This window comes from Choloepus didactylus, chromosome 19 (genome assembly GCF_015220235.1).
Source record: "Choloepus didactylus isolate mChoDid1 chromosome 19, mChoDid1.pri, whole genome shotgun sequence".
NCBI classification, from domain to species: Eukaryota; Metazoa; Chordata; class Mammalia; order Pilosa; family Megalonychidae; genus Choloepus; species Choloepus didactylus.
Genome location: NC_051325.1, coordinates 4,408,493 through 4,420,720, shown reverse-complemented (window position 1 = coordinate 4,420,720; position 12,228 = coordinate 4,408,493). Strand labels below are relative to the sequence as shown.

General features: G+C 38.8%; 1 gene segment (V, D, J or C); it reads right to left on the bottom strand.

Moving 5' to 3' along the window:
- Positions 1-10,336: 10,336 nt before the first annotated feature.
- On the bottom strand, positions 10,337-10,955 carry LOC119516017. The segment is given in 2 exon segments: positions 10,337-10,785; positions 10,868-10,955. Coding segments are annotated over 2 exon segments (495 nt in total).
- Between the last annotated feature and the right edge of the window lie 1,273 nt (positions 10,956-12,228).

Below are 12,228 nucleotides of genomic sequence, written 5' to 3'. Positions count from 1 at the left end.
GTCTATGCACCCAATCAAGGTGCCACAAAATACATGAGAGAAACACTGGCAAAACTAAGGGAAGCAATTGATGTTTCCACAATAATTGTGGGAGACTTCAACACATCACTCTCTCCTATAGATAGATCAACCAGACAGAAGACCAATAAGGAAATTGAAAACCTAAACAATCTGATAAATGAATTAGATTTAACAGACATCTACAGGACATTACATCCCAAATCACCAGGATACACATACTTTTCTAGTGCTCATGGAACTTTCTCCAGAATAGATCATATGCTGGGACATAAAAAAAGCCTCAATAAATTTAAAAAGATTGAAATTATTCAAAGCACATTCTCTGACCACAATGGAATACAATTAGAAGTCAATAACCATCAGAGACTTAGAAAATTCACAAATACCTGGAGGTTAAACAACACACTCCTAAACAATCAGTGGGTTAAAGAAGAAATAGCAAGAGAATTGCTAAATATATAGAGACGAATGAAAATGAGAACACAACATACCAAAACCTATGGGATGCAGCAAAAGCAGTGCTAAGGGGGAAATTTATAGCACTAAACGCATATATTAAAAAGGAAGAAAGAGCCAAAATCAAAGAACTAATGGATCAACTGAAGAAGCTAGAAAATGAACAGCAAACCAATCCTAAACCAAGTAGAAGAAAAGAAATAACAAGGATTAAAGCAGAAATAAATGACATAGAGAACAAAAAAACAATAGAGAGGATAAATATCACCAAAAGTTGGTTCTTTGAGAAGATCAACAAGATTGACAAGCCCCTAGCTAGACTGACAAAATCAAAAAGAGAGAAGACCCATATAAACAAAATAATGAATGAAAAAGGTGACATAACTGCAGATCCTGAATAAATTAAAAAAATTCTAAGAGGATATTATGAACAACTGTATGGCAACAAACTGGATAATGTAGAAGAAATGGACAATTTCCTGGAAACATATGAACAACCTAGACTGACCAGAGAAGAAATAAAAGACCTCACCCAACACATCACAAGCAAAGAGATCCAATCAGTCATCAAAAATCTTCCCACAAATAAATGCCCAGGGTCAGATGGCTTCACAGGGGAATTCTACCAAACTTTCCAGAAAGAACTGACACCAATCTTACTCAAACTCTTTCAAAACATTGAAAAAAATGGAACACTACGTAACTCATTTTATGAAGCTAACATCAATCTAATACCAAAACCAGGCAAAGATGCTACAAAAAAGGAAAACTACCGGCCAATCTCCCTAATGAATATAGATGCAAAAATCCTCAACAAAATACTTGCAAATCGAATCCAAAGACACATTAAAAAAATCATACACCATGACCAAGTGGGGTTCATTCCAGGCATGCAAGGATGGTTCAACATAAGAAAAACAATCAATGTATTACAACACATTCACAAGTCAAAAGGGAAAAATCAATTGATCATCTCAATAGATGCTGAAAAAGCATTTGACAAAATCCAACATCCCTTTTTGATAAAAACACTTCAAAAGGTAGGAATTGAAGGAAACTTCCTCAACATGATAAAGAGCATATATGAAAAACCCACAGCCAGCATAGTACTCAATGGTGAGAGACTGAAAGCCTTCCCTCTACGATCAGGAACAAGACAAGGATGCCCGCTGTCACCACTGTTATTCAACATTGTGCTGGAAGTGCTAGCCAGGGCAATCCGGCAAGACAAAGAAATAAAAGGCATCCAAATTGGAAAAGAAGAAGTAAAACTGTCATTGTTTGCAGATGATATGATCTTATATCTAGAAAACCCTGAGAAATCAACGATACACCTACTAGAGCTAATAAACAAATTTAGCAAAGTAGCAGGATAGAAGATTAATGCACATAAGTCAGTAATGTTTCTATATGCTAGAAATGAACAAACTGAAGAGACACTCAAGAAAAAGATACCATTTTCAATAGCAACTAAAAAAATCAAGTACCTAGGAATAAACTTAACCAAAGATGTAAAAGACCTATACAAAGAAAACTACATAACTCTACTAAAAGAAATAGAAGGGGACCTTAAAAGATGGAAAAATATTCCATGTTCATGGATAGGAAGGCTAAATGTCATTAAGATGTCAATTCTACCCAAACTCATCTACAGATTCAATGCAATCCCAATCAAAATTCCAACAACCTACTTTGCAGACTTGGAAAAGCTAGTTATCAAATTTATTTGGAAAGGGAAGATGCCTTGAATTGCTATAGACACTCTAAAAAGGAAAAACGAAGTGGGAGGACTTACACTCCCTGACTTTGAAGCTTATTATAAAGCCACAGTTGCCAAAACAGCATGGTACTGGCACAAAGATAGACATATAGATCAATGGAATCGAATTGAGAATTCAGAGATAGACCCTCAGATCTATGGCCGACTGATCTTTGATAAGGCCCCCAAAGTCACTGAACTGAGCCATAATGGTCTTTTCAACAAATGGGGCTGGGAGAGTTGGATATCCATATCCAAAAGAATGAAAGAGGACCCCTACCTCACCCCCTACACAAAAATTAACTCAAAATGGACCAAAGATCTCAATATAAAAGAAAGTACCATAAAACTCCTAGAAGATAATGTAGGAAAACATCTTCAAGACCTTGTATTAGGCGGCCACTTCCTAGACTTTACACCCAAAGCACAAGCAACAAAAGAGAAAATAGATAAATGGGAACTCCTTAAGCTTAGAAGTTTCTGCACCTCAAAGGAATTTCTCAAAAAGGTAAAGAGGCAGCCAACTCAATGGGAAAAAATTTTTGGAAACCATGTATCTGACAAAAGACTGATATCTTGCATATACAAAGAAATCCTACAACTCAATGACAATAGTACAGTCAGCCCAATTATAAAATGGGCAAAAGATATGAAAAGACAGTTCTCTGAAGAAGAAATACAAATGGCCAAGAAATACATGAAAAAATGTTCAGCTTCACTATCTATTAGAGAGATGCAAATTAAGACCACAATGAGATACCATCTCACACCGATTAGAATGGCTGCCATTAAACAAACAGGAAACTACAAATGCTGGAGGGGATGTGGAGAAATTGGAACTCTTATTCATTGTTGGTGGGACTGTATAATGGTTCAGCCACTCTGGAAGTCAGTCTGGCAGTTCCTTAGAAAACTAGATACAGAGCTACCATTCGATCCAGCGATTGCACTTCTCGGTATATACCCGGAAGATCGGAAAGCAGTGACACGAACAGATATCTGCACGCCAATGTTCATAGCAGAATTATTCACAATTGCCAAGAGATGGAAACAACCCAAATGTCCTTCAACAGATGAGTGGATAAATAAAATGTGGTATATACACACGATGGAATACTACGCGGCAGTAAGATGGAACGATCTGGTGAAACATATGACAACATGGATGAACCTTGAAGACATAATGCTGAGCGAAATAAGCCAGGCACAAAAAGAGAAATATTATATGCTACCACTAATGTGAACTTTGAAAAATGTAAAACAAATGGTTTATAATGTAGAATGTAGGGGATCTAGCAGTAGAGAGCAATTAAGGAAGGAGGAACAATAATCCAAGAAGAACAGATAAGCTAATGTTCTGGGGATGCCCAGAAATGACTATGGTCTGTTAATTTCTGATGGATATAGTAGGAACAAGTTCACAAAAATGTTGCTATATTATGTAACTTTCTTGGGGTAAAGTAAGAACATGTTGGAAGTTAAGCAGTTATCTTAGGTTAGTTGTCTTTTTCTTACCCCCTTGTTATGGTCTCTTTGAAATGTTCTTTTATTGTATGTTTGTTTTCTTTTTAACTTTTTTTTTCATACAGTTGATTTAAAAAAGAAGGGAAAGTTAAAAAAAAAAAAAAGAAAAACAAGGAAAAAAAAAAAAAGATGTAGTGCCCCCTTGAGGAGCCTGTGGAGAATGCAGGGGTATTCGCCTACCCCACCTCCATGGTTGCTAACATGACCACAGACATAGGGGACTGGTGGTTGGATGGGTTGAGCCCTCTACCATAAGTTTTACCCTTGGGAAGACGGTTGCTGCAAAGGAGAGGCTAGGCCTCCCTATATTTGTGCCTAAGAGTCTCCTCCTGAATGCCTCTTTGTTGCTCAGATGTGGCCCTCTCTCTCTGGCTAAGCCAACTTGAAAGGTGAAATCACTGCCCTCCCCACTACGTGGGATCAGACACCCAGGGGAGTGAATCTCCCTGGCAACGTGGAATATGACTCCCGGGGAGGAATGTAGACCTGGCATTGTGGGACGGAGAACATCTTCTTGACCAAAAGGGGGATGTGAAAGGAAATGAAATAAACTTCAGTGGCAGAGAGATTCCTAAACGAGCCGAGAGATCACTCTGGTGGGCACTCTTACGCACACTTTAGACAACCCTTTTTAGGTTCTAAAGAATTGGGGTAGCTGGTGGTGGATACCTGAAACTATCAAACTACAACCCAGAACCCATGAATCTCGAAGACAGTTGTATAAAAATGTAGCTTATGAGGGGTGACAATGGGATTGGGAAAGCCATAAGGACCAAACTCCACTTTGTCTAGTTTATGGATGGATGTGTAGAAAAGTAGGGGAAGGAAACAAACAGACAAAGGTACCCAGTGTTCTTTTTTACTTCAATTGCTCTTTTTCACTCTAATTATTATTCTTGTTATTTTTGTGTGTGTGCTAATGAAGGTGTCAGGGATTGATTTAGGTGATGAATGTACAACTATGTAATGGTACTGTAAACAATCGAAAGTACAATTTGTTTTGTATGACTGCGTGGTATGTTAATATATCTCAATAAAATGATTAAAAAAAAAAAACAAAAAACTGACCAATATGAGATTTATAAAAATAATATGACAATGTTTAAATATGGGTTCCTTTCAGATCTCACCACAAGTCACAAAGTCTTAACAATGAATAAAGATTATCTAATCATTTTCTTCGTGACTTTGACTACAAAACAGTACTACTATTAAATATTGAGGAAATTTGCAAAACAAATACAGATACAGAAACAGGAATAAGGAAACAAATACTTGGAGAGGAAGTCAGCTGGGAATACAGGAACACATGGAACAAACAATTTTAAAATGAATTATTATAATAAATTAAATTATAATAAGTTATTGAAAAGGAATAGTAAAGAAAAATGAAGATCTAAACTTCAGAAATAGAACAGAATGCTATAAAAAAGGTTCAGATTAGAAACAGAGTGTGCTCTTGTATTTTAAATAAACTTGGATTTTTGAGTGAAAAATTTAGAAGGTTAAGTTGAAATAATTTCTGAGAATATAAAGCAAAAAGGGAAATATTTTTGAAAAAGAAAGTAACAATTAGAATAGTGTTCCATCATATGGCTGTACCACATTGGTTTTTATCCTTTTATATGTTGAGGGACATCTTGGTTGCTATTAGATTTTGACAATTATGAACAAAGCTGCAATGAACCATCATGTGTATGTTTATTGTAGAAATTAATTTTCAAATCAGTTGGATAAATAAGTAAGTGCAGGTTTGCTGGATTGAGTGGTAAGACTAGGTTTAGCTTTGTAATAATCTGTCAAACAGTATTTCAAAGTGGCTGCACCATTTTCAATTACCATCAGCAATATCCTTGGGGCTGTGTTTTGCATACTCGCCAGCTATTATCAATTTGATATCGGGGAGGGACAGAGGATGTAGGTCTTGACAGGACCTCACAGATTTCTGGAGTCACTGATCATGAGGACATGGACACAAGGGAGGGATGTCTGTCAAGTTTGAAATCTTCTGTTTTCCAGTCTTTTTCCTGATGGCCAGTTGGGGACACTCTGACACTGGAGATGAACTTGTTCTTACTTCTTGGCCTATCATGAAGTTTCCTGGTCCTGAGAATAAGGAGTTACTTTTCTATCTGTTTCATGATAAAGTTCATAAGAGAAAATTCCTTACCTCTCCAACATTTTAATGACATCCTGACATGGGTCTTGTCTTGAGAAGGTTGAGGTTTATTCTCCAATGAAGCTTCCTTAATCATTTTGAGAGAAGTTTGAAATCATGACTTATATATCCTTTCTAATTTTCTGGTAAACTGTGTTTCATATAATGTATTTTTAATGGCATGCAATTTAAAATTAATATTTAATACTTTAATTTTAAATCTTCCCTTGATCCAACTTCAGTTCTGGCTGAAGGATTCAGTTCCATATGGAGTTGATCTGGTCACATGAATTGAATGAAATGCTTTTGAGGTTTAGAGCACAGAAACAGTGACCACATCAGCAGTTACTGCACCATGGCTGCTTTGCACAGCTCAGAGCTCCAGATGGGGACATATTGTTGAGGAATCTAAGTGCCTCTTATAAAATCACTCTTTTACCAAAAACCAACCAACCTTGAAAGTAAATAAACAAACAAACAAAATGAATATGTTGATTTGCAGTTCAAATGCTTATGGTCTGACATTAGCTTGTGTGTAGGGACTGGGCCGTGGGATATATAAAAATATTCAGTGGATCAGCAGGAGGGAAGGGGGTCAACAGAGCAGCAGAAGGACTGCTGGGTTGGGCCACTGAAGCAGAAGAAGAGGATAACAGAGAATGTGTGTCCTCAGTTGATATGGTCTGATGTACTGTAAGAATGACTCAGCCAGTCGGGTTATAAATATGGAAACATTGAAGAATTGAAAATAAATGAGAAATAAATTTATTTAACAAAATGTTCTTTTAATAGTTAATATGCATTTTGCAAACATATAACTGCATTTGATAATTAATATTGACACTATTATACATAAAGTAAAATTTCTTGATCATTAAAGACCTGTAATAGTTGCTAAATATTTACTGGGCACCATCTAGTTTACCCATCACAACTCTATTAAGTCATATTGAAAACCTGCCTGAGAAAATGTAGATATTTGTACCGATCAGTCTCCTTTAATAATTATCAAGCATTCTGGGTCAAATAAAGAGAAGGAGGAACTTCATGTCCACAATAACTTCATTTCCAGAAAGCCCGTTGTATTTACAGCAAACATCATTTAGGAATCCGCCAACCCTGCTGTTGTGTTTAGGCCAGGGGCGCCAAGCCATCAAACTCTTTGTTCCAGTAAGATCCATGTTATACCACTCTCTGTCCTGGGTGCCAAGGAGAAAATTCCATGAAATGTCTTTTTTTATTCAACTTTATTGAGAAATATTTACATATCATAAAATCATCCAAAGTATACAACCAATTGCTTACTGTACCATCATATAATTGTGCATTCATCACCCCAATCTAGTTTTTGAACATGTTCCTTGTACCAGAAAAAATGAAAGAAAGGGCAAAAAATAAAAGTAAAGAATAATCAAGAAACCCTCTCCCACCTTATTTTTCATTTAGTTATTTGTCCACATTTTTCTACTCATCCTTCCCTACACTGGATAGAAGGAATATGATCCTCAATGCTTTAACAATCACACTGTCACGTCTTATAAGCTACATTGCTATATGGTGGTTTTAACTCTACTGGGTTTCAGTTTTATAGTTTCAGGTATTTATTTCTAGCTATTCCAGTTCATTAAAATCTAAAAAGTGTTATCTATGTAGTGCATAAGAGTGCCCACCAGGGTGACCTATCTATAACTCTGAGATCACTCAAAATGAAGCATCATTTTTGAGGCATCAAAGGTGCTCCTGATAGCAGGATCAGCATGTCTGTCTTCTGGTTGCACTGAGCAATGGAATTCTCCAGTCTGTGGGTGAAATGGATCCCATGGCTTCTGGAGTCTGGGGTCTACTCTCCAGGGCTGCTAGGCTGGTTGGATGCTATCATGTTATCATACAGGCACAGAAGACCTGATAAATCTGTCCCACCAGAAGCAAACCCTGCACATCATGTACTTCATGAGCAGACATTATATCTAGCTTCTTTCATCTTAATTGAAATATAGCAAAACTCAAAATTCTTGTCTTGCCTTCTTGAAATATGCACTCATTATTATCTTTTGATTATAACCACTGGGTACAGGCCCTACTGACTGTAGAGAAAGGACTTACACAGCTAGACAATGGGTTTGGAGGTCAGGGCATGCAGAGACAGGAGTGGGCACCAGATTCCACTTGATTGAGGGATATAGTCACAGTGACTCATGTTGTCATTATAGAGTGGGTCTGACCCTGATGCTGGTCCTAAAAACTCCACAAGGCAACTTGTCAAGACTCTGCAATCCAACGTTCAGTTTGTTCTTCATATAAGCATTTAAATACAAATAATATAGACCTGGTGTGCATAGACAAAACACTTTTGGGCAATTTCCAAAATATAAAAACTAATTTTCAATAATTGGTTTCTACAAACTTGATTTCACATGCAATTTAAACAACAAAATTTAAACAGGCTTGCACGTGAAGACAAATATGTTGAAGAATGTCTGCTACACTGAACTTCACCCAGATCCCTTATATTCTCATTGATATGGGGCTCCATTGTGGGCTGATGGCCCCTGCTGGCCTACAAGTCCCCATTCTTGATTACCTCCTATCCCATTTAGAAGAGCAGGAATAAAGGACCCCATTCACCTGGTCTCCAGGGTTATGGGTGACCCTGCCAATTGTTGACACCTTGTGAAAAACCAATTTAATTCACTCTCATATTTACTTTTGGGATAAACCTGCACTAAGAGCCTTGGATAATTTGTTTCCAGAACAAAGTCCATCAGATCCTGACAGTGGAGTACTTGGAAACATCCAGAGCCTTGTCTACTTGGACATAGATAGTATAATAAGCCCCAGTAATCAATATTTAGAAGTCTGGGTGTTTGTGCAAGTGCACATGCATCTTTGTGTGTTGGATACGTAAAATTTTCCTTGCTTATGCTATCTAGAATTACCTTCTCTCATTTTGACTCAAATCTGATTCTTGGTAGAGAATTTTGCATTAGAAGTAAAGGAGTGGGGAGCAGACTTTCAGGGAAATTTGCAGTTTTAAGAGAGTCAACAGGTTAAGATGGGCTAGCATGAAATGCACGTCCCTGATCCAGTCCAGGAAGTGGAAATATTATTTGGTGGTAGTGCTGCGGAACCAGTTACCAAGTTCATAACCCTTTGGGATCACCTGAGACCACTAGATGGTGTTTCTTTGCATTCAACATTTAAAGGCAAGGGAAGTCAGTATCCCAGAGCAAAATCACCAAGGACTCTGCACATGGCCTGCTCACCAGTTGTGATTCTTGTGACCCTCACAAGTGCACAGGATTCTCATTAGAATATTCTCCTATAGGGTGGGGATGGCTTTATCTAGGACACAGGAGCGTGAATGCCTGATCCCTCCTTGCTCTGTCTTTGCACACCTGGCCCTGCTCTCACACATCCTCACTCATCTCACCTCTTGGTGATAATACAGGGCCATGCTCCAGGTGCTTCCTCAGAGTATGGTGGATCCATCCCCAAAGGTGTCATTTGTCATCTGCATTGGCTGACATTGTTCACAAGACTCTGCAGTTCAAAGACATGCAGGTGCATGTGCACAGATGCTCTGTGTATAGAATATGTACTTTGTATCAAAATATCCACTCACAATTCAACTTCTTCCATTTGCAATCAAAACAATTACCTTGCATTTTTATTAGGGGCAGTGAAGGAGAATTCCCTAAAGAGAATTTTTGAGGACGCTGCAGCAAGTGTGGAGTAGGGCAATTGCAGCTGTTTTGGGAATATGCTTGGCTGAGGGTGATTCTCCAGGGATAGGGGAGACTCTGAGGCTTCAGCATCCAAACCTCAAAGCTGTGTTTGACAGGGGAACCAGCTATGACAATGCATCATCTGTAAAGTGAAGAGGAACTTACCAAGGCCAAAGGTTTAGATCTAGGCTATGATAATAAAACCTAAGTAAAGTTTCTAGCATTTTCTATAAATATAAAATTTATACAAATATATATGGTGGGTATTTTTATACATATATGTAAGCCTGTATATATATATATGTTCACATTTATATACATATATATATATATACACATGTATATGTACATCTACTTTTACATACTTTCACATATATATTTATATATATACCTGTATAGTTACACACATACACATATGCAAACTTATACACACACACATATACATTTATTCCATTGACCCTTCAATCTAGTCCCATTGGAAGTAGATAAGACTTTTTTCTTTACAGGAGAAATAGAGGCACAAGGCAGGAAGGAAGAGAGAGAGGCCTAGGGGAAAATATTGAATCTTAGAGTAAACAAGATCAGACAGAGAGAGGAAATAAACATACACACACACACACGCACACACACACACACACAAACACCACATCCAAAAACTAAAAACCACAAAACGGTCTTCCTTCCTAGACTCTCTCACTCTCCCTTTGGTGGTCCTGCTCCTGGTGGGTCCTGGGCACCCTCTTGTGTTCCTGTGCACACCTGCAGCCCAGCCTCCCCGGGGCCCTGCAGGGGAGGTTCTTGTCTGGGCTCACCCTGACTTCCTCCCACTGTGTCTCTTGCACAGTAATATGTGGCCGTGTCTTCTGCAGTCACAGAGCTCAGCTGCAGAGAGAACTGGTTCTTGGATGTGTCCCTAGTGACGGAGCTGCGGCTCTTGAGGGATGGGCTGTAGTATGTGCTTCCATCATAACATATTTCCCCAATCCACTGCAATCCCTTCCCTGGGGGCTGGCGAATCCAATCCCAGCAGTAATAACTAGTGGTGATGGAGAATCCAGAGACAGAGCAGGTGAGGGACAGGGTCTGTGAGGGCTTCACCAGGCCAGATCCTGACTCCTTCAGCTGCACCTGGGACAGGACACCTGGGAACAAGGAGAACCACAGTGAGTCACAAAAAGACACCACAGCCCTCAACCCCATTTCTGAAATCCTGGGAAATCTCACATTGGGGAGCCACCAGTAGGCAGAGCAAGAGGCAGAGCAGATTCATGGTATTCTCCTTTCTTCTTTGGACCCTTGCCCTGAGTGAGAAGTCAGACTGGTTTGCTCCAGTTTAAGTCTCCTCCTTCCCTACATGGCTCAAAGATAGATTTGCATGTGGGTGGCCCTGAAGTTACAAGAGGGGTGCAGAATAATGGGAGGGCTTAGGGTGAAAGGGGAAGTCTCTAATGCACTATCTCCCTAATTCTCTGACCTTGGTAGAGAGAAAAGTGATTTGATCAGTATGTAACAAGCATTATGGATAATCCAGTAACAAATGAGAATGTTCCACCACTAGTGTGGATTTCTTAAATTTGGAGTGGGAAGGACATATGTAAAGATACAACATTGAATAAATGAATTTAGAAGTCTATGGTTTACCTGGACTTCTCTACTTCTTTTTATAGAAAAAGTGGAAAACTCCAAGTTTCCTAAACTCACCTGGGCAGAGTAATAAGGATTTACCTTAAGTATACCATGAAGAAGCCAAGAAATTCTTTTTGGAATTGAGGCCCTAATGGTTAATTGCCATAGATTTCGAAAGGAAAAAATTTTCAACTCATGGAAACTATTATGGAAACTCCCAATGGCTAAGTGCATGTATCTAAAATAAAGTCTTATCAATTTTATAAAAACTTAACCTTCAGTTACCACTAAATTATTAGATACATTCCGATTTGATCATAGTACCTTACATTAGATTTTTTCAAATGGCATTAGCAAGACATTAGTAGCTTTGAACAATGTTGAATATCTCATATTTTGTTGGGAGCATGGACTCTTCACTGGCTTACCATTAGAGCTTTGGCTCAGGGCCCTTCATTAAGTTGCTGTGAAGATGTTGGCCCAGCTGTAGTTGCCTACAGGCTGGAAGGTAGATTTAGAAGTCTCCTCTGAGAAAGCTCCCACAATGGGCTGGCAAGTAGGTGCTGGCTGGTGATGGGTTGTCCCCACAGTCACTGCACCTTGACCCCATGGTGGGTTGTTGGGCACGAGGTTGCTTCCTGCCACTCCCTGGGCTCAGCAGGCTTCTGCTTCATCTATCACAGGTTTCAACACAGGCCCCATATGTTCCTGCCCCTCCACTAAGGGAAGAGGCACTGGCTTCTATCCCCCTCCAGTAATAAAAAAAAAATATTTCTTCCATGGCTGTGAAAGTTTCTTGTCACTTTCCTTCAGTCTAAGACTTTTGATTATGGTTATAGATAGTGCTGCATGGGTAGTTGTGACTGGTCCTGCCTCAGGGACTTTGAACACCTACTGGATGCCCTTGCCACATGGGGGGATTTCTACTCTCCTGTCCTGTACCTACTATTTTCAAAATG